The 24,016-nt window shown below is 38.7% G+C and overlaps 2 protein-coding genes across 2 annotated transcripts in view; both read left to right on the forward strand.

Moving 5' to 3' along the window:
* The window catches only part of LOC143731163 (zonadhesin-like), a 41,500-nt gene extending 34,966 nt beyond the window's left edge, over positions 1-6,534 (forward strand). Inside the window, exons 9-14 of the mRNA XM_077221829.1 lie at positions 756-1,039; positions 2,533-2,798; positions 4,543-4,596; positions 5,737-5,874; positions 6,050-6,306; positions 6,439-6,534. Of these exons, the coding sequence (XP_077077944.1) occupies positions 756-1,039; positions 2,533-2,798; positions 4,543-4,596; positions 5,737-5,874; positions 6,050-6,306; positions 6,439-6,534 (1,095 nt within the window). The remainder of the gene's footprint in view (positions 1-755; positions 1,040-2,532; positions 2,799-4,542; positions 4,597-5,736; positions 5,875-6,049; positions 6,307-6,438) is intronic.
* Positions 6,535-7,455: 921 nt separating this feature from the next.
* LOC143731164 (MAM and LDL-receptor class A domain-containing protein 1) lies at positions 7,456-19,796 on the forward strand. The gene is made up of 26 exons (XM_077221830.1): positions 7,456-7,527; positions 8,025-8,162; positions 8,250-8,506; positions 8,597-8,681; positions 8,821-8,928; positions 9,082-9,219; positions 9,350-9,609; positions 9,720-9,804; positions 9,941-10,048; positions 10,202-10,339; positions 10,449-10,708; positions 10,816-10,900; positions 11,044-11,130; positions 11,284-11,421; positions 11,852-12,111; positions 12,226-12,310; positions 12,447-12,554; positions 12,707-12,844; positions 12,954-13,213; positions 13,321-13,405; positions 13,550-13,633; positions 17,674-17,811; positions 17,922-18,181; positions 18,285-18,369; positions 18,471-18,615; positions 19,418-19,796. Exons 2-26 carry the CDS (start codon positions 8,033-8,035, stop codon positions 19,452-19,454), a joined length of 3,564 nt encoding a protein of 1,187 aa, XP_077077945.1. The 5' UTR covers positions 7,456-7,527; positions 8,025-8,032; the 3' UTR covers positions 19,455-19,796.
* Positions 19,797-24,016: the final 4,220 nt, after the last annotated feature.

Consider the following 24,016-nt stretch of genomic DNA (forward strand, 5'->3'; position numbering starts at 1 on the left):
TAAAACTTTCAGTACACACATACAAACCACACTCTGACATCCATACCAACACACCCACACAATTATAGCTTCATAATTTATCTAATTGGCTCTATAATATGCATAAGCCGAAAACAGCAGAAAACAACAATAAAGTGATCATTTGCTTTATATGCCAAACCTGAAAAAATGGCACAATCTGATAAAAAATAGTAAAAATGTAAATTTTGAAGCCTTGCCAACAGAATGAAAGCCTGTTAAGAAAGATTGCATCATTTTATAGTTGAATGGCACTGGGATTAAAAATCGCAGTTTTAATTCGTTTCAATGGGGACATTTTTGTCCAAAAGGCGCTGAGTGGGAGTATTTTTTGTACCTAGTGCAAAATAGATTTTTTAAAGGAAATGAAGGTGAAATATTAAAATTCCAATAAAAATACACACCTGCAGCAAATTTCATGCAGTTAGCATTAACACAGACAAAGTTATCAAAAAAACAAAACTGAAAAGGACAAAAATGTCCATAAGGATGCACAAGGGTTTTAAATACATTGCCTCAATATTTAATGCAAAAAATATATATATATTCTCATATTCCACCGTGATGTGGAAAAGGCCTAACAGTAATTGTAGTTACAGTAACAAAAATATATCATGCTAATTAATAAAAAATCTTCATGGTCCTAAATACAGCTCTTTTTTCGTTTTGACATTTTCTTCACAGGCTTCATGAGATGCACTGGAAAATTCCTCACCTTGTTTTCTTCCCCCCTCCAGGTAAACGGTAGTCAGGTCCGCCTCCCCGTGGAGTTTGGTTCTTCTGTGTTTGTGTCTCAGTCAGGACCTTACGCCCAAGTTGATACAAACTTCGGTCTGAGGCTGCTGTTTGGAAACGCCAGGCTGTTCGTCCAGGTGGATGAACGCTACAGAGGAGTGTTGTGCGGCCTGTGCGGCACCTACTCCGGAACTCAGTTTGACGATTTTCTGACACCCGACGGAAACACAGTAGCGGATTCGCACGAGTTCGCCAGCAGCTGGAACACCAACGACAGTGACTGGCCGTAAGAGCTCACTGAATCCTCACAGAATTCGTACTAAGTCCTAAAATATTCAGTTGAATCCGTAAAAAAAGGACAAACTGTTCCCCTTAAGCAAACAAAAAAGTAAAAACTCCAAATATGTTTGCGCCTGATGATTTAAAGGGATAGTTCGTTCATACTGAGTAGCCTACTGGGGCGTTCAGACTCCAAATTGCAAAAAAAACAACATAGGCTAATTCTTATAAAGCCATATGATAGTGAGATAAACAGACCGAAATTTAAGTTATTATTCTCTTCAAATTACATTCACTCAAGCTTTTCTTGGCGATGTAGCAATGACCGATTCGTGAATGAATCGTAATCGTAATGAATTGGCTGATCCTGTTCACGAAACCTCTTTGAATGATTCAGTCATTAATCGTTCACGATTCATTTACCAAGCGACTTTAAAGGGATAGTTAACCCAAAAATTAAAATTAGCCCATGATTTACTCACCCTCAAGTCATCCTAGGTGTATATGACATTCTTCTTTCAGACGAATACATTCAGAGTTATATTAAAAAATGCCCTGGCTCTTCCTAGTGGCAGTGAATGGATGTATATTTTTTGAAGTCCATAAAGTACATCCATCCATTACAAAAGTAATCCACACGGCTCTGCAGGGTTAATAAAGGCCTTCTGAAGTGAAGCGATGCGTTTTGTGTAAGAACAATTTCCCTATTTAAAACTTTATCGACTAAAATAACTAGTTTCTGGCAGATGGTCTACACAAGTCGACTTATGCCAAAATCATACAACTTGATGATGTATGATGTAGGAGTAGCGTAAGCTTTGACGCCTCGCCTCTTGCGGTTCAAACAAACAGAGCTGGGCAACAAATTCAAGCTTCTCCGACATTTCTCTTTAAAAAAATTTGTTATAGACTTCTAATTAGTGACTGGTGTTTTGTTTTACTCTATCGCCTGTGCTTCCGCGTTCATCATTACGTTGAACGTCAAGGTCAAGGGTTAGTTTTCCACCGTAAATCAATGCTTACAGCGTCTGCTGGAAGCTAGTTATTTTAGTTGATAAAGTTTTAAATATGGATATATTTTTCTTACACAAACTCATCGCTCACTTCAGAAGGCCTTTATTAACACCCCAGCTCTTTTATCATGGATGGATACACTTTGATGGACTTACAAAAAATATACATGCATTCACTGCAATTATAAAGCTTGGAAGAGCCTGGACATTTTTTTATATAACTCCGATTGTATTCGTCTGAATACACCTAGGATGACTTGAGGGTGAGTAAACCATGGGCTGTTTTTCATTTTTGGGTGAACTATCCCTTTAAACTGGGGATGTGACGGTGATTGATTCATCGAATGTGAATTACAAAGGGGCATAAAAACATCTGCCACACTATTTTAATTAATGAATGATTTATGTATGCATTTATTATTATAAAAAGCTACATTGTAATATTAAATACATAATGTACTGTTTTTTCCCCCTACCTTTTTCCCAGTTGCAGTGATGGCTCTCCAGACCCCCCTACGTGTCATCCAGACCTGGAGGATGATGCATATACAAAGTGCAGTGAACTGTTTGAAGATGCTTTCAAAGAGTGCCACTGGTTCGTTCCACCACAGATCTACGTCAGCAGCTGCGTTTCTGATTACTGTATTTCCCAGGGGGACATGGCTCTGCTCTGCACCTCTTTGGAGGACTATGTGTCTGCTTGTGAGATAGCAGAGGTGTTTCTGCCAGACTGGAGAAATCACACCTTCTGTTGTAAGTGCATAATTGTTTATTCTATACATCGTTCAATAATAATCTTCAATCATATTTGTCTTATTAAACATTTGTCCCATTTGTCCTACATTTTGTAAAATGCAATAAAATCAAGAATCTGTGATTTGTTCATTCTATTTAACCTTTTATTAGCTGACAAAAGAATCTGTGATTTGTTCATTCTATTTAACCTTTTATTAGCTGACAAAAGTACAAATAAACGTTTTCCAATGTTTTCACTGACTAAAATAAATGTATTTTGTAAATGTGAACAAATTTTGATTTTGATGGCTGCAACACACCCCAAAAAAGTTGGGACAGAGACCAAATAAAAGTGAAAAGACTATCCAAATTAGATTATCCAACTATTTTGAAACAGTCCACAATGAGCAGGTGAATTGGTAATAGTTGTGGGTATCATGTTTGGGTGTAAAATGCTTCTCAGTCTTTTTAAGCAAAGATGGGTCATGGCTCATCACTTTGTGCCAAATATCTTGAGAGAATTGTCAAACAATTAAAAAATCACATTTCTCAATGCAAGATTGCAAAGCATTTATGCCTTTCATCATCTTCCATACATAATATTGTCACAAGATTCAGGGAATCCAGAGAAATCTCAGTCTGTGTAGGGTAAGGCAGTAGACCTCTGTTGAATGTGCGTGACCTTTGAGCCCTCAGATGGCATTGCACAAGATACCATCATGCTAATCCGTTAAATACAGCCACATGTGCTCAGGAGTAATTTGGAATACCATTTTCACTGAACACAGTCTGACTCTGCATTAAGAAATGCCACTTGAATCTCTGTTATGCAAGGGAAAGCTTTACATCAGTTCTATGTGGAGATGCCGGCGAGTTCTTAGTTTCTAGACACTCTGCACCATAGAAGGAATGTGCCTGCCTGTTTACTGCAGTCCAGATATGTCTCTTATGGAAAATGAAAATGACCCATCATGAAAAGGAGAATCAGGCAATGATGACCACAGACTGTTGAGCGGCTGTCTTGTATCTGACAAGATTGGGCAAATATTCCACTAACAAAACTCCAACAATTAGTATACTTAACTCCCAAATGCTTAAAAAGTGTAATTAAAAGGAAAGGTGAAGTGATACAGTGGTAAACATGTCTCTGTCCCAACTTTTTTGGGGTGTGTTGCAGCCATCAAAATCAAAATTTGTTCAAATTTACAAAATACAATTATGTTGGTCAGTGAAAACATTGGGAAACTTTTCTTTGTACTTTTGTCAGTTAAAAAAAGGTTGAAAAGAATGAACAAATAACAGATTCTTGATTTTATTGCATTTTACAAAATGTCCCAACTTTTTCTGATTTGGGATTGTATATAGTATATATATATATATATATATATATATATACAGTATATATATATATATATATATATATATATCTTTTTAGCTGTTCATTGTGCTGCACATTTTCTTTCTTTTTTTGGAAAAAAAATATGTCCGTATCTTTTGATTTTTTAAAACTTTTTATTCACTTTAATATATTATAAAATCATTTTCAACTTAACATTTACATGCTTTTTATACTTTTTTCTTAATTGCTTATGTAAAAGAATTATCATTGTATGAAATGTACAACATAAATAATCCTGCCTTGACTTAACATAGGAGTAGTTTGCTAAATCATTTCTTTCTTTCAGTATAGTAGATGAAAAAACGGCAAGGCAACAACTCAAATGAAACCTTAAATCTCTGAACTTTTTCTGCTTCCATACAGTTGCCAATCCTTCACCACCACCAACAGACAAGCCCACACCAACCTCATCTGCAAGTAAGAAGTCTTTCTCTTTTTCTTTATTGTGTACAGGTGAAACTCAAACAATTAGAATATTGTGCAACAGTTCATGTATTTCAGTAATTCAAATTAAAAGGAGAAAATAATATACATAGTATATTTAGTATATATAACTATATACGGTAATACTCTATTTTACAGTGTCCTTGTTACATATGCTACATGTAATTACCATAGTAGTAACAGTATATTATGCCTAATTACATGCAATTAACCCTCAACCAAATCCTAATTCTACCCTAACCCTATAGTAAGTACATGTAGTTAATTAATGTTACACTGTACTTAAATATTTAATTACACTGTAACAATGACACCTTAAAATAAAGTGTAACCCTATATACATATTCATGACTATACTTTTCAGAGGGCCGACATTTCTGTATTTAATATAATAATGTAATATTCTAATTGTCTTAAATTTTGAATGTGGGGTTTTCATAAGCTGTAAGCCATAATCATCAAAATTACTTTTGCACGATATTCAAATTTTTCGAGTTTCACCAGACCGGACCCAAAAAAAAAGTTGCTGTTGGGATTTAAAATGCTTAAGAGTCTATGATTGGATCATTTTTATAGTGATTATTATGTTTCTAGTATGTTATATGCTTGCCAACACTTCTTTTAATGCTAATTTATGGAGTGTGTAGATTTTCATTTCTTAACAAACCATGTAGGACGAAACATCGTGGCCATATTCCAGGATGACATAACCAAGATTAATCAGGCTCAAATTGCGAAAGAAGGGTTGGGACTGAGGGAGAATGAAGAATCATTTTCACACATAAATTAACACCTCTGAGTACAGAGCTTAAATTAATTGAAAGTCTTTGGGATGTGCTGGAGGAGACTTTACAGAGTGCTGGACTCTTGCATTGTCAATACAAGATCTTGAACAAAAATTGATGCACCTCTTGATGGAAATAAATGTTGAGATTTTATTTCAAGATCATCAATTTTGGGTTAAGATCCTGTACTACTCCAGCACATCATAAAGACTTTCAGTGAATGTGCTCTTGCCTATTTAAATCCAAACAGTGATTTATTTTCTTTTTTCTATTTCTTTTTTGGTCGAGCTGTTTATATACAATTTTTAATTCCTTTGTCATCATACAGGTTGCCTGTGGAGCTGTAACTTTGATCAGGATGAATGTGGGTGGGAACAACTTATCCAAGACAGTTTTGATTGGACCAGATGGTCAGGGACAACGCCATCAAACTTCACTGGACCACCTAGTGACCACACCACAGGAAGTAAGTTTGCTGGGAAAATTGGTTAATAAAATATGAAGTAGACTATGGGATTCTGTTGAGATTCTGTGGAGCAGATTTATTGTAGACATTGGGTCGGTGTCCCAGTCAATACATGGGTAAAACAACTTAAAAATTTTTTTACTGTCTCATTCACTTTTCTGACTGTTATATATAGGCGGCTTTTACATGTATATTGAGGGGGATAGCGTGGTCCATGGCGACTCAGCCCGAATGATGAGTCCTGTCTGCAACACTTCTGGCAGGCAGTGTTTGAGTTTCTGGTTCCACATGTACGGCCTGGCAAATGCTATGTCTCTTAACCTCTACATATATGAGAACAACCAAGCCATCAAAATATGGTCCAGAGCCAACAACCAGGGCAACAGCTGGTACCAAGGCCAAGTTGAAATCCAACCACAACAGCCATTCCAGGTAAGTTACTGTGTGTGGATATGACATCAACGCATTCTACTTGTTAATGAATTCAGAGGTCAAAATTAAGTGCATAAGCAAACATGATGGATGAAAGACTGTTTGTTAATACTCTGATATGGACTGTTTCAGGTCATCATAGAAGGCATAAGGGGCTCAGATCAACGCTCAGATGTGGCCATAGATGATGTGGTCATAATGTATGGTGCATGTGATAGTAAGTGTTGAAGATATAAATCTATTACAGACTGATCTATAAAACATATTTTGAATCTGATTATTTTTGTGTGGCATGATCCGTGACCACTTAGTTTGTTTTTTTGTTTTTTAGCTTTACTCCTTAAAGGGATAGTTCACCCAAAAATGAAAATTCTGTCAGTATTTACTCACCCTCATGTTGTTCCAACCCCGTAAGACCTTCGTTCATCTTCGGAACACGAATTAAGATATTTTTGATGAAATCTGAGAGCTGGATCACTCCTCCATATGTTCTTGAGGGATTGAACTTGCAGGCCCCGAAAAGTTATTACAGACATCGTTAAAATAGTCCAAGTGACTACAGTGGCTCAATCTTAAGTTTATCAAACAACAAGAATACTTTTTGTGCGCAAAAACAAACAAAAATAACGACTTTATTTCAACTATTCATTTCCTTCTCTGTGGGCCTCGAGTGAGTTCACTAGTGTAATAGCGTAGAGCTTCTGTTGTTGTACGTCACACGCATCACCCTCATGACCAGCGTCGGCCAATAGTGAGCCTACGTGAGACGTAGCTCTACGCCATTACACTAAGTTAACTGACTAGAGGCCAACAGAGAAGGAAATTAATAGTTGAAATAAAGTCGTTATTTTTGAGTGATCCAGCTCTCAGATTTCATCAAAAATATCTTAATTCGTGTTCCGAAGATGAATGAAGGTCTTACGGGGTTGGAACAACATGAGGGTGAGTAAATACTGACAGAATTTTCATTTTTGGGTGAACTATCCCTTTAAGAATAGTCTTAATCTAATTCTACTTCGGAAATGCTGTTGTTAACTGGATATTAATTTATTTACTTAAGGTATAATCCTTTTGAATTTTTTATATTACATGATTAAAGCAAGCTTCAGTTAATTTGATTTGATCTCATCTCATGAATTTGATATTCATCCGCAGAAGATTCAGACTCGAGCACTCTGGCACCCCATCTGACTACTCCAAACTCAATTAACCCCCAACCAAGTAAGACTTTCTATAATAAAGTTTATGTAAAAGTGATGAAAAACACTGGGATGCACAACCCTGTTTACTTCTGTAATGCTGCTGTTGTTGTTTTTTCAAGTAAAATGGGATATTCAGTGAGAAAAATTGTTGGGCATGACTAAACATTATTCGTAAGTAAATGTACCAGTACACGTTTTTGTAGTTTAAACTGCAGAAAACATGAGTATAGTTTCAGGGAATACACAAGCTGATAAAATGTGCAGTATATCTTCAATGCAATAAAAACATAAAAGTGTCTTGAGAATATTCATGTGAAATGAATGAACTTAGAAAAGTGGGTGTTACACAAACAAAAAGGGAGAGGTTGAAAAGAAGGATTTGTGACAAATTAGACATCACTTTATAGGTGAGCTAAGTTTTAATGTTTAAAAAGGCGTTCATATGCTGCATATCGGTGTATCAGACTGTGGTCAACTGCTTGGCATGATAATTATATGGTTGCTTTGTTTTGACAGATTGTAGAATGAACTGTGATTTTGAAAAGGACACCTGCAGTTGGACTCAGATGGTGACTGACGTATTTGATTGGACAAGACACACAGGCTCCACCCCTACATCAATGACTGGTCCCTCCTCTGACCACACAACAGGAAGTAGGTCAACATTCACAATTTTACATCTTGTAAAATTTCCATTTTTTGAACATTTCCTTACTCAGATGTCTCCGTTTCCTGGTCCAGGTGGTTTTTATATGTACATCGAGGGTGACAGCGCAACTTATGGCGACACGGCCCGTCTCCTCAGTGCAGAATGTGCTGACCCTCAACCTCAGTGTCTTCAGTTCTGGTATCACATGCATGGTTCAAGCTGGGCCATGGGACTGAGCGTCCACATACTGGAGGGCAATGTGGCCAAGGAGGTCTGGAAGATGAATGAAGACCATGGAGACATGTGGCATCTTGCACAGGTGGACCTGATATCAGATGTTAAGTTTAAGGTCAGGAAAAGTTTGAGAACTACATAATCTTCTTCAAAATAAACTAAATTATTAGATCTAATATATTGACATATGTTATTGGTCTATCAGGTGATCTTTGAGGGGCGTAGAGGTAGCTCAGCCCGGTCAGATGTTGCCATTGATGACGTGTCACTGCACAGAGGAGCCTGTAGCGGTATGTTCCTACTCTGTGGCAGACCTTAGTAAAAACATTCAGATTTAAAAATAACAAGTCAGCCTATTCAGTAAAACGACTACTAAGTTTTGCAAAAAGGTACGTAATTAATTTCTTAAGACTTGTACACATCTTTCAGATTTACCAAATCAGGTGGCTCCACCTTCAGTCCCATTGCCACCAGCTGCAACAACGCCACAACATGCACCCATCCAAACTGCAGAAATATCAAACACCTCATCAGAGTGTAAGTTCACTATCCACCACTGCAGTGTGATCACATTCTGTTGTGACTGATGATGCCAAAAAATAACACCCCCATGTTTAATTCTCTACATCTTCCATTGTTTTAAGGAAAAGACTATTGAAAAAATGAATGAAATTTGCTTATTTCCTCCAGCTTGTGGCATCAACTGTGATTTTGAAAGGGACATCTGTGCTTGGACTCAGTTGGCGACTGATGTTTTTGATTGGACAAGACACAGAGGCTCCACCTCCACATCAATGACTGGTCCCTCCTCTGACCACACAACAGGAAGTAGGTTTGGTCTTCTAGTTCTTGAGGTCATTCCACCATTAAAATTATAATTGTCACATTATTAAATAAATTTGCGTTGCAGAAATTCTATAATTGTTCTGCTCAAGAGTCTCCTGATCCACTTTTCCAGGTGGTTTTTATATGTACATCGAGGGTGACAGTGCTGCCCATGGCGACACAGCCCGTCTCCTCAGTGCACAATGTGCTGACCCTCAACCTCAGTGTCTTCAGTTCTGGTACCACATGCATGGTTCCAGCTGGACCATGGGACTGAGCGTCTACCTGCTGCAATATGGCAATGTGGCCAAAGAGGTGTGGAGGAAGAGAGAAGACCAAGGAAACATGTGGCATCTTGCACAGGTGGACCTGAGACCAGATGTTAAGTTCCAGGTCAGTAAAAGTAAAAACTAACTAATTCTTCTTTGAATAATACACGTTAAAGCGAACATACTAAACTCTTAAAAAATAATCTACAGTAATATTTGTTATTGGTCTATCAGGTGATCTTTGAGGGCCGTAGAGGAAGCTCAGCCCGGTCAGATGTTGCCATTGATGACGTGTCACTGCACAGAGGAGCCTGTAGTGGTATGTTCCTACTCTGTGGCAGACCTTAGTAAAAGCATTCAGATTTAAAAATAACAAGTCAGCCTATTCAGTAGAACGACTACTACATTTTGCAAAAAGTTTCTTAATTATTTTAAGACTTGTACACATCTTTCAGATTTACCAAATCAAGTGGCTCCACCTTCAGTCCCATTGCCACCAGCTGCAACAATGCCACAACATGCATCCATCCAAACTGCAGAAATACCAAACACCTCATCAGAGTGTAAGTTCACTATCCACCACTGCAGTGTGATCACATTCTGTTGTGACTGATGATGCCAGAAAATAACACTCCCATGATTAATTCTCTACATCTTCCATTGTTTTAAGGAAAAGACTAATGAAATCATTAATAAAATGTGCTCCTTGTCTACAGCTTGTGGCATCAACTGTGATTTTGAAAGGGACATCTGTGCTTGGACTCAGTTGGCGACTGATGTTTTTGATTGGACAAGACACAGAGGCTCCACCTCCACATCAATGACTGGTCCCTCCTCTGACCACACAACAGGAAGTAGGTCTTGTTTTCTAGATCTTGAGGTCAATCCACCATATTCAACATCAAAGTTATAGAAATTATTTCACATCAAATCAAAAGCTGTGTTGCAAAACTTCTTTTCCAGGTGGTTTTTATATGTACATCGAGGGTGACAGTGCTGCCCATGGTGACACAGCCCGTCTCCTCAGTGCACAATGTGCTGCCCCTCAACCTCATTGTCTTCAGTTCTGGTACCACATGCATGGTTCCAGCTGGACCATGGGACTGAGCGTCTACCTGCTGCAATATGGCAATGTGGCCAAAGAGGTGTGGAGGAAGAGAGAAGACCAAGGAAACATGTGGCATCATGCACAGGTTGACCTGAAACCAGATGTTAAGTTCCAGGTCAGTAGATTTTTGAGAACTATCTAATGTTCTTCAAATGCTTTACATGGTAAAGTAAACATACAACAAAATAATAACACATCTAATCTATGTTATTGTTCAATCAGGTGATCTTTGAGGGTCGTAGAGGAAGCTCAGCCCAGTCAGATGTTGCCATTGATGATGTGTCACTGCACAGAGGAGCCTGTAGCGGTATTTTCCTACTCTGTGGCTGCCCTTTGTAAAAAAAACATTCAGCTTTAAAATGTCAACTTATTCATTAGAATTATTTATTTTTTTACGTTTTTCAAAAGGGTTCTTAAATTAATGTTATAAGAACTGAAAATATCTTTCAGATTTACCAAACCAGGTGGCTCGACTTTCAGTGTCATTGCCACAATCAGGACCCATCCAGCGTAGAGAAATACCAAACCCCTCAGCATGTAAGTTCACTATCCACCACTGCAGTGTGATCACATTCTGTTGTGACTTATGATGCCAGAAAATAACACTCCCATGATTAATTCTCTACATTGTCCATTGTTTTCAGAAAGAGACTAATGAAACCATTAATAAAATGTGCTCCTTGTCTACAGCTTGTATCATCAACTGTGATTTTGAAAGGGACATCTGTGCTTGGAGTCAGATGGCAACTGATGTTTTTGATTGGACAAGACACAGAGGCTCCACCTCCACATCAATGACTGGTCCCTCCTCTGACCACACAACAGGAAGTAGGTCTTGTTTTCTAGATCTTGAGGTCAATCCACCTGTTACGACCGCAGCCGTAACACAAGTGAAGACATCACAACACAGCTCGTTCCATAGGATTTATTACAAGATGTGATGTCGACATAACCATAGGAAAATAACCCGAAGTAAAACACAGCACAAGAGCACACAGGACCGCGCCGAACCTCCTCGCCCGCCGAACAGATTTAGCCGCTTGAACTGCTTATGCCTAACGTACTTGTTTCACAGGTGCCGGCCATCAGTCCCTAATAAAGAAAGACACAAACAAGAACACTCGCCCCCTAGAGGACAAACAAATCATAACATAAAACAAATGACGTACATGCACATGTAACACCACCATATTCAACATCAAAGTCATAGAAATTATTTCACATCAAATCAAAAACTGTTGCACAACTTCTTTTCCAGATGGTTTTTATATGTACATTGAGGGTGACAGTGCTGCCCATGGTGACACAGCCCGTCTCCTCAGTGCACAATGTGCTGACCCTCAACCTCAGTGTCTTCAGTTCTGGTACCACATGCATGGTTCCAGCTGGACCATGGGACTGAGCGTCTACCTGCTGCAATATGGAAATGTGGCCAAAGAGGTGTGGAGGAAGAGAGAAGACCAAGGAAACATGTGGCATCTTGCACAGGTGGACCTGAAACCAGATGTTAAGTTCCAGGTCAGTAAAAGTAAAAACTAACTACTTATTCTTCTTTGAATAATACACATGTTAAAGAGAGCATACTAAACTCTAAAAAATAATCTACAGTAATATTTGTTATTGGTCTATCAGGTGATCTTTGAGGGCCGTAGAGGAAGCTCAGCCCGGTCAGATGTTGCCATTGATGACGTGTCACTGCACAGAGGAGCCTGTAGTGGTATGTTCCTACTCTGTGGCGGACCTTAGTAAAAACATTCAGATTTAAAAATAACAAGTCAGCCTATTCAGTAGAACGACTACTACATTTTGCAAAAAGTTTCCTAATTAATTTAAGACTTGTACACATCTTTCAGATTTACCAATTCAAGTGGCTCCACCTTCAGTCCCATTGCCACCAGCTGCAACAACGCCACAACATGCACCCATCCAAACTGCAGAAATACCAAACACCTCATCAGAGTGTAAGTTCACTATCCACCACTGCAGTGTGATCACATTCTGTTGTGACTGATGATGCCAGAAAAGAACACTCCCATGATTAATTCTCTGCATCTTCCATTGTTTTAAGACAAAGACTAATGAAATCATTGATAAAATGTGCTCCTGTCTACAGCTTGTGGCATCAACTGCGATTTTGAAAGGGACATTTGTGCTTGGACTCAGTTGGCGACTGATGTTTTTGATTGGACAAGACACAGAGGCTCCACCTCCACATCAATGACTGGTCCCTCCTCTGACCACACAACAGGAAGTAGGTCTTGTTTTCTAGATCTTGAGGTCAATCCACCATATTCAACATCAAAGTTATAGAAATTATTTCACATCAAATCAAAAGCTGTGTTGCAAAACTTCTTTTCCAGGTGGTTTTTATATGTACATCGAGGGTGACAGTGCTGCCCATGGTGACACAGCCCGTCTCCTCAGTGCACAATGTGCTGACCCTCAACTTCAGTGTCTTCAGTTCTGGTACCACATGCATGGTTCCAGCTGGACCATGGGACTGAGCGTCTACCTGCTGCAATATGGCAATGTGGCCAAAGAGGTGTGGAGGAAGAGAGAAGACCAAGGAAACATGTGGCGTCTTGCACAGGTTGACCTGAGACCAGATGTTAAGTTCCAGGTCAGTACATTTTTGAGAACTACCTAATGTTCTTCAAATGCTTTACATGGTAAAGTAAACATACAACACAATAATAACAAATCTAATCTATGTTATTGTTCAATCAGGTGATCTTTGAGGGGCGTAGAGGAAGCTCAGCCGAGTCAGATGTTGCCATTGATGATGTGTCACTGCACAGAGGAGCCTGTAGCGGTATGTTCCAACTCTGTGGCGGCCCTTTGTAAAAAAAACATTCAGCTTTAAAATATGTCAACTTATTCATTAGAATGATTTTTTTTTTACATTTTTCAAAAGGGTTCTTAACTTAATGTTATAAGAACTGTAAATATCTTTCAGATTTACCAAACGTGGCTCCACCTTCAGTGCCATTGCCACAATCAGGACCCATCCAACGTAGAGAAATACCAAACCCCTCAGCGTGTAAGTTCACTATCCACCACTGCAGTGTGATCACATTCTGTTGTGACTTATGATCAGAGTTGTGTATAACACGTGTATTCTAATTACTTTTCGTAATAACGCAGTAATGTAACTCATTACATTTAATATTTATGTAATTTAATTACAGTTACTTATGTCAATAAAATTAAGTTACTTGCGTTACGAATGTATTTTTAAGAAAAACATATTTAGTAAAATGCATTTCTAATCACGTTTGGCCGGCTGCGTCAGTTAATGAGCATGCGCTTTAATAAATTACCGGAGAACGTGCTTCATGAGCGAACACGCACACACAAGCAAGGGCCGTTTCTCAAAACCAAGAATGCAAAGAACGGACTTGTGTTCTTGGGGAGAACGCTCTTGCTAGTTGTTCTTGGAAGAATGAACTTACAAGGTGCCGAGCACACAGAACGCTGCTGACAGTTTGAGGCGATGTGTTCTTGCTGGTATTGCGCAATACCCCCGCACAGCGCCGTCTTCAGTACCCAAACATAACAAGAATTATTGATGATAACAGCCAGGTTTTTAGCATGACTGGCCGGTTGGCTCGCTAGCTACACCCGCGTGCGCTTATGGAGATTCTTCACTACCGAAAATATTTGAGCATATTTTCGATTCGCCATAAATTTGCGTAAAAATGGCAATATTTTAAATCTACACAGTAGTTTTCTCGCATCAAATGCTCTCAGAAGTGAATTTAGTGATGAAATAGCATACGAAATTGTAGAAAAACGACTTACTGTTGTTCTGCCTTTCTGCTCCCCGCTCCTTCCTTGAATGCCGAAATGAATGCTGGGATATTTCTTCCGTCAAGTTCACACAAGTTACCAACCGATGCATCCTCGGTAAAATGGGCATGTCAAGAACACTTCCGGGATTTTTAACCGTTCTTGCCAAAATGCAAACTTGTGTATTGAGACAGTACCTGGGCAGCGACTGATGACGTTTCACAAATCCACAAGAACACAAGTACAGATAAGAACGCATATTGAGAAACGGCCTTGGTCTCTCGCTCTCTCCGCCGTGCGCGCGCTACACGGTTTGGAGCACAGTCTGGCCGTTTCTCAATACCAAGTATGCAAACTTTGGACTTGCGTCCTTGGTAGTTCGGACTTGCCAAGTTCGACTCAGGAGAACGAACTCCCGTGGACAAGAGGACGCAAGTCCGGTTATTCTGTAAATGGAACAGCGGCGTTCTTGATCGCGTCACTCATCTACTGTGGCTACTCCGGTTATCTCTTTATGTATATTTTAGGCAACAATAAAGCGAAATATGGTATAAAGTAGAACTCTGCCTCTTTTCGTCAACAATAAAACAAAATATGTTATAAAACACCACTCTGCCTCTTTTCTTTAAAAAAAAAAAATCTTAAACATATTAATGGCCACACAAATGTGGTTCAGGCAACGCGTACATTGATGATCTTCACTGCATATATTTATAACACGACGATATATAAAATGCAACCCTGCTTCTTTTTGTTTTTATTTTAAAAATATGATTTCCATTACACGAGAGTAGATGTTAAAACTTCATGCTGATTTGTACTCGGCTTTCGGCAAGATAAGCACCAACTAAGACGTAGCTTTACAGTAACCTATGCTTCTCCATCCATTTACGCTTCTTTCCAAATGGTGACGTGATTCTCCTTCTGTCTGGTGTTAATAGCTGCAGTGTATTTGCACACACAACGGCTGCAACCACAGTGCGGTCCCCTCATGACAACCGTCTGGATTGAGCAGAGTAGGGGACATCTCTAGGGTCTTCAAGTGGGCACCTTCCGTCCTCAGTGTTTCGTCGACTAGCCCACGACACCTCAAGAGGGCTCGACAGTGACTCTGGCGTCCCAGAGTCACCCCCCTACGTCTCCCATTAAACTCAGCCCAGCTTACTGACCTTTACGTCCCTCCTGCTGCTGAGGCTGCTCCTTTGACCTAACCACAATCTCTCACAACCCGACCATACGCGCCAACCCGTTTGACTAAGGCTGTCAAGCCGTACTGCGGACGTTAAAGCGGTCAGTGGCAACGGTTCCGTATGGCATACTAACGCAAAACACAGTATCTGTCCAAACACCAATCCTCATTCACGCAAAATACACAGGAACGTAATAACTGTAATTACTATGCAAACTATACAAATAAACCAACTGACTCATCAAATTTTCAAGAATTTTTCGAAACCGTAGCATGGCGGCCTGTACACAGCCAGCCAGACTCTTTCCGTCTCAACCACAGCCAGTTGCCGCTCCTCTCTGCTGCTTCAGATAAGTTCTTTACTGTGCGACGCAACTCTTGGCCACTGAATCGGACGTCTCTGAGGAACCGGGTTGTAGAGTGTGCCACAAATCCTCGACAACCCACTTCCACTGGATAAAGCCGGACTCTCCATCCTCGCTGTTCTGCTTCAGTGGCCAGCTGAGCATACCGCAGTTTCTTCCTCTCATATGCCTCATCTACAGCATCCTCCCATGGCACTGTCAACTCTATCAGTTGAACAATGCGTGCTGATCTAGACCACAAAACCATATCTGGTCAGAGGTTAGTGCTGGCAATCTCAGGTGGAAAAATAAGCCATTGATCAAGATCAGCCAGCACTTTCCAGTCTCTAGCAGCTTCCAGTTGCCCTGGGCGAGAATTGGTTTTAACACCCTTTCTTGGTGGTTGCTCACCTGGGCGGAGGAATATTGTCTTCTGTGTGTAATGTTTTGCTAGAACAGGTGGCAACTTATTGGTCATGTTACGCTTGTCTTCCAATGCTAAAGCCAAACATCGGAGTACCTGGTCATGGCGCCAAGTAAACCGACTGGCTAAGAGCCACCTTACTTCCTGTCAAAATGTGCCTTAATGTGGCAGGTGATGAACACAAAGGACAAGAGGGATCCTCTCCTACCCAGAGGTTTAGGTTCTGTGGTGATGGGAGAACATCATATGCTGACCTGATAAGGAAACTGATCCTACTCTCTTCCATTGACCAAAGGTCTTGCCAGCCCATCTTGCGTTGTTCCACACTCTCCCATCTCATCCACTCTCCCTGCTTGGCCTGGGAAATGGCCTTTATACACCTCATCCTTTCCTCCGGCTTTTCGCACCTCGTTGACTACATTAAAAAAACATTATTGATCATTAAAACTGACATTTTAACAGAGACAGCTGTCTTTTTATTTTATTATACATGTAGGCTACATAGAGTGAAGAGAATGTATAGTCAAATAAATATAAAAAAATTCTATATATTTTAAAATATATAAAATAAAATTACATAACCCTGTCTCTTTTTGTTAAATGTCAGTTTTAATGATCAATAATATCCAGTATAAAAGTATAAGTCGCCTAAAAGTTATAAGAAGCTATACAATTAGAAATAAAGCGAACAGTTCAGTCAAACAAAAGTCAGCTCTCTAATAGGCTACAAAGTTAAAGTCACCTCTCCATGCATCCTTGGTAAAAGGGGCGGATCAAGAATACATCGGCGGTCTTGAACTGGACTTGGCTAGATGTTAACTTTGAATTGGAACAGTTCTTGGGCAGCGACTAATGACGTTTCACACGTCCACAATAACAGATTGAGAAACGGCCCTCTCTTCTGTCTCGCATGTGCACTCTTGCTTGCTCGGTCTAGATTCCGGGAGATTTTAACTAATTTGCAGGCATCAGGGAGCCGCTATCAATATGCAGGAGACTCCCGGAAGGAGACTTGGGATGTCTGCAATATTAAATTACGGAAAGAACTGAGTTTCACGTTTTTAGTGTATTCTTGTAGTTTTAATAGGTTTTCAAAGTAACTTAAGTAATTAGTAATCTAATTACTTTTTATATAAAGTAATCGGTAATGTAATCAAATTACAATGTTAAAGAAGTAATTAGTAATTTGTAGTGGTTTACTTTTTTTGAGTAACTTACCCAACACTGCTTATGATGCAAGAAAATAGCACTCCTATGATTAATTATCTGCATCTTCCATTGTTTTCAGAAAGAGACTAATGAAACCATTAATAAAATGTGCTCCTTTTCTACAGCTTGTGGCATCAACTGTGATTTTGAAAGGGACATTTGTGCTTGGACTCAGTTGGCAACTGATGTTTTTGATTGGACAAGACACAGAGGCTCCACCTCCACATCAATGACTGGTCCCTCCTCTGACCACACAACAGGAAGTAGGGCTTGTTTTTTTAGAATTTGAGGGCAATCCACCATATTCAAAATCAAAGTTATAGAAATTATATCACATCAAATCAAAAGCTGTGTTGCACAACTTCTTTTCCAGGTGGTTTTTATATGTACATTGAGGGTGACAGTGCTGCCCATGGTGACACAGCCCGTCTCCTCAGTGCACAATGTGCTGACCCTCAACCTCAGTGTCTTCAGTTCTGGTACCACATGCATGGTTCCAGCTGGACCATGGGACTGAGCGTCTACCTGCTGCAATATGGCAATGTGGCCAAAGAGGTGTGGAGGAAGAGAGAAGACCAAGGAAACATGTGGCATCATGCACAGGTGGACCTGAAACCAGATGTAAAGTTCCAGGTAAATATTTGAGAACTATCTAATGTTCTTCAAATGCTTTACATGGTAAAGTAAACATACAACACTATAATAACTAATCTAATCTATGTTATTGTTCAATCAGGTGATCTTTGAGGGGCGTAGAGGAAGCTCAGCCCGGTCAGATGTTGCCATTGATGACGTGTCACTGCACAGAGGAGCCTGTAGCGGTATGTTCCTACTCTGTAAAATCAACCTAATGTGTTACTTAGCCGGATTATGTAACTTCAGTACTTAAGCATCGCAGTGAAATCTCTCTCTGACTCTGCAGAGATTTCTCTCTCTGACACGTATGGAAATTCTGAAGGTACACTCAAAAATAACATGATACTGTCTAACGGGGAGGAGGTCAAATATAAGAAAGAGTTTCGAGACAGCTGGAAAACAACAGATGACAAAAGCACAGCAAGAAGAAGGTAGAGAGTCTTTCTTAATCTTTTTTTTTTTCTTTTTTTCACATCAGCTTTACCAATTCTGTTTTTTGCTTTGTCATTATGGGGCATGGAGTGTAGTTTGATCTGAAACAATTTATTAAAAAGCATTTTAGCATAAGGCTGCAACATGACAAAAGGTGAAAATGCGCAACATTTTTACGCCGCAATCTTATGTGTGAGAGTGATTAATTTAGTAACCATATTGTGCAATTTATTTAATATGATTATTAATTGATTAACGGCAAATAAGTTAAACATAAGTTGTCAGAGTAGGTCTTAAATACTAATACAAAGTAATTCTTACAACTCACAATTGCGTACCTTTTTTTTTTTTCTTCGTGGAAACAAGCTTCCATTCCAGATGCCTCTGTACAGGCAAAGAAAACAATATTCTATCTTCTTGTATGTTAATCAGTTACACATATATAATGTAAGATATTTTCTGTATTACATGTTTTGGTTTATTAATATCTCTTCATATAGGATATGAGGTGAAATTATGCAAACTGTTCTTAGAAATCAAACTAAACCTGCTTTTTGATTATAATATTGTGAGTCACCTATAATAAAAATATAAGTATGTGTTTGGTTTTTTTCATCATTGTTTTACATCACATTTAAATTGGTTAAGAGAGGTGTTAGGTTAAAATAGCCTTTACTGATTTACAATTTTAGACTGTTTATGAACCAGTGATGTTGGCCAATGTTATTGTTTTTTTTGTTTTGTTTTTACAAACATAATTGACACCTGTATGATTGTTCTTCTTTCATCTTTGATATGCAGGCGGTCCTTGCTGTTAAAAAAACCTTCTCAGGCTTGAGCTGAAACATACTTCCTTTATACGTGGCAAACAATCAGCTGACAGCCCCTGTCAATATGGACCTCCTCCTCTACATCATAACTCATCAATCACTCACACTAGTTTTAGCAAGATCATTTAGTAAGCTGGGTGTGTTGGTGTTGTTTAACTAAGAAGTATCGGTTATATACAACAGTCTCTAACATAGTCTTTTCATTATATGATGTACAACAAAATGCTTATCAGCTTTTTATAGATAAGATGTTAACCCCTAATGTCACAGTGAATTTTCTTCTCAAGTTCACAAGGTCTCCTAGTTCCTCCATTACATTAACTATGAACATCCACAAAACATCCATATGCTTATTTTAATTTTCAACAATTTATCTATTATCATTTGAAAACTAGCAAACTTAACTTTGTCAAAGTGTGTGTGTGTGTGTGTGTGTGTGTGTGTGTGTGTGTGTGTGTGTGTGTGTGTGTGTGTGTGTGTGTGTGTGTGTGTGTGTGTGTGTGTGTGTGTGTGTGTGTGTGTGTGTGTGTGTGTGTGTGTGTGTGTGTGTGTGTGTGTGTGTGTGTACGTACGTAATATGTGAGACAAACATGTTTTTGACATGCATTTAATAAACATTTCAATTTCATTCAATAAAAACTTGTGATGGTCCTGTTGCTTATTTAACTTTTTTTTAACTTACAAAATCACAACCTAATTGTTTTCCAGCATTCCTGTCATAGTTTCAGACTATTAAGCGTAATGACAAATGACACTGATATACAGCAAAACCTGCTGAGCAAGATGCAATCAGTATGTAGCCTCAAGAAAACTCTGCAGAACAAGTAGAAAACAGTTAAACAACAAGAAAATCAGTTGAATTGGACACGCGTCCCTGAAGAGAATGAAGGTTTCAGTTGTAAACTTCTGGCTTCTCTTTCTACTCATGTACCAAAGAAACATGAACCTGGCATCGGGTAAGTCAGACGACACTGTACAGGTAACCTGCCATGTGTTTACACATGTTCTGTGAGAAACTAAAGGTAAAAGGAAACTTTCACGTATTGGTCAATTTTGGCCTATTTTGCTTTCTTAACTAGTGGAAAGAAAACATCCAAAGTATAGCCTACATTTAAGTGTTTCTATTATAACACTATCTATTTGCGTCTGTAGATTTCAGTTGCATATCTTTAAAAGGCATTTTCTCTCCACTTCAGAAGCACTTACATACACGCGACTTACCAGTTTTATTCCTATCTATTGTTCTGGAAGTTTCGTATATCATTCACCTGATTCATGTAACATTTTACTTTGATTTATGGAGTGATAAAAGAGAGATAAGTCAACAAATATTTGACATATTTTATTTGAGTAAAAATACAAAAAAAAACAGTAATATTGTGAAATATTATTACAATTTAAAACAGCTGTTTTCTATGTGAATATATAGTAAAGTGTGATTTATTCCTGTGATCAAAGCTGAATTTTCAGCATCATTACTCCAATCTTCAGTGTCACATGGTTCTTCAGAAATCATTCTAATATGATGATTTGATGCTCAAGAAACATTTCTCATTATAATTACATTTCTCATTATATATATATATGTGTGTGTGTGTATTAAATATATATATATATATATATATATATATATATATATATATATATATATATGTGTGTATATATATTTATTTATTTATTTATTTATTAAATATAAATAGTATTTTTCAGCATCAGAAACTTTAAAATAGAGCTACTAATTTGAATTCTTTCTTCTCTGCATGAAGAAGGTATTTTGGTATAATTTCAGATAGCCCCAAAGCAGCAATGTGCACCACAAGGGGAAAAATTGGGGGTACAAAAAACGTGAAAAGATGTCTTCTCTTGATTTATCCATTATATTTGGATCCCCAAGTATTTGTTGTTGATGTTGTCATATCTTGATCATTGTAAGAGCTGCACTGAACTCTGCCCTGTCTCGGGTCTTGTATCTTTCAGCCTTGTGTTCAGAACCCACAGTGCTCTGCTGTGCTGGCAGGAATGACAGTTGCACACGGGATTGTTACTGTGATGAGTTCTGTGTCACTAACGGAGACTGCTGTGCTGACTACAATCAGACATGCATTCAGCGTAAGACTAAATACACACTGATTACTAAACACAACACACTGATCAAGAAAATCATGATAGTCAAAAAATATATAGTAGGTTTTTATGCAACCCTGCTGCTGTGTAGTTTTAAATTTGAGAAAAGGTACTCTAGGTAAACAATTAAAACTTGCTTTTTTTTTCTTTTTTTTTAATAACCTGGTGTCACAATTTTTTAATGTAATAGAATCTCCCCAACAGAAGTACTGCTATTTAACCACTAGCGAGCAGTTCACGATAAGAGGTAGCAAAATGCACAAAGGTAGCGGTGTTTAGTTCGGTAGTTTTTTGTGATTCATAATAAATCCAAACTAAAACCTGCTTCAAATAGTTTACTCTTTTTTTTTTAATGATGAATCAGACTGCATCAGATTAATATATAATGTAGTATTATTTACATCTGTCCCGATTAACCATAAATCTCATTGTCTATACAATCATTCTCTTTACCAACAGGATCAACAGCCTTGCCACTATTTCCAACATCCCAACAATCTTCAACACCAGCTTCACCATCATCACAGACAACACAGTCATCCTCACCATTATCACCATTATCAGCATTATCATCCACACCCTCATCATCAATCTCAACACAACCTTTATCATCCTCACCATTTTTATCAGTATCATCAACATCATTACCACAAACTCCATCACCATCCTCCCCATCTTCACGATCACCAACATTCACACCATCTTCATCACCAACCGCAATACTCTCATCATCTTCCTCATTTCCTTTATCATCATCTTCCTCATTCTTACCATCATCAACAAATTTACATCATTCATCACCAAAATTAACATCATTCTTATCATCATCAACATCTTTAGTACCATCATCTCCACCATCCTCAGCACCATCTTCATCAGTCCCACTATTGTCATCATCATCATCGTCATCATCAACAACTTCAGCACCACAGCCCACACTAATAGCAACCTCTACATCATCTTCCTCGTCAGCAAATTTACAGCCTTCATCACCATCCACACCATCTTCATCACCAACATTAACATCAACGTCATCAACATCCTCAAAGCTATCCTCTACACCATCTTCATTATCTTCAACTTCCTCAGCACCATCTTCCTCAGTCCCACTATCATCATCATCTTCTTCTTCTTCAACACCATCATCCCCACCAACATTATCCACATCATCATCCACACTATCATTTTCAACTCTACATTCTTCATCATCAATCTCAACAACATTGTCAGCACCAATTACAACATCATTCTCATCATCAATAACCTCATTATTAGGTGACTACTTTAACTATTTGAATATAATTATTAACTTATAATTTGCATAATTTTCATGTGAGTTCAGATATTCTAGATTAAGAGACAGGAAAACATTGAAGCTGAGTGATTTTGTGCAATAATAATAATAATAATAATTTTTATTTGTAATGCTCTTTACACATGAAGGAACATATCTCAAAGTGCTACAAGTACACAGATAAAACAATAAAATAGATTAAAACACTTAATAACAAAATTAAGAACAGTTAGTGACAACAAGAACAAGATATGTTTTAAGAAAAAGCAGTTAAAAATAAGTGGGTCTTCAATTTATTTTTGAAGACCTCTATAGACTGTGGCGCCCTCAGGTGATTAGGGAGAGCGTTCCACATTCGAGGTGCAGCTACCTGGAAGGCCCTATCTCCCATAGTACAGAGTTTGGACTTAGGAACCTGAAGTTTGTGGCTGTCAGAAGAGCGGAGATGTCGGGGTGGATTATGCAAAGTAATGAGGTCTTTGAGGTACACTGGTGCACTACCGTAGACACACTGATAGGTCAGGAGACAGATCTTGTAATCAATCCTGAATCTAACAGGGAGCCAGTGAAGTTTTTGGAGAATGGGTGTGATGTGCTCAAATTTGCGAACCCCCGTCAGGACCCTGGCAGCGCAGTTCTGAATGTATTGCAATCTTTGCATGCTCCTGCCAGGGATCCCAACAAGGAGTGAATTGCAGTAGTCAAGCCTGGAGGAGACGAAGGCATGCACCAGCATCTCTGCATCAGAAAAAGAGAGGGAGGGGCGGAGTTTGGAAATGTTCCGGAGATGAAAAAGTGCGGTTTTACAGGTGTGTTGGATGTGAGTGTTAAATGATAGATGGGGGTCAAATCGAACCCCCAAGTTGGTTATAGAGGATGTCAAAGAAATATCATGGCCAGCAAATGAGTAGACTGTCAGGGGGGAAGATCGGAGTTGGTGTGGGGTCCCAATGAGGAGACCTTCAGTTTTGGTGCTGTTTAACTGGAGGAAATTATCCGTCATCCATGCCCTCGTCTCCTCCAGACAGGCATTTAGAGTGGAGAGTGAAGGTGTAGATGAAGTGGGGTCCAGCCTGACATAGAGCTGAGTATCATCAGCATAGCAATGGAAAGCAACGCCATGCTTGCTGATGATGTGGCCCAGTGGGAGCA

The sequence above is a fragment of the Siphateles boraxobius genome, unplaced genomic scaffold, assembly GCF_051911475.1.
Source record: "Siphateles boraxobius isolate OS27281-9 unplaced genomic scaffold, OSU_SipBor_1 86, whole genome shotgun sequence".
Classification (NCBI taxonomy): Eukaryota; Metazoa; Chordata; class Actinopteri; order Cypriniformes; family Leuciscidae; genus Siphateles; species Siphateles boraxobius.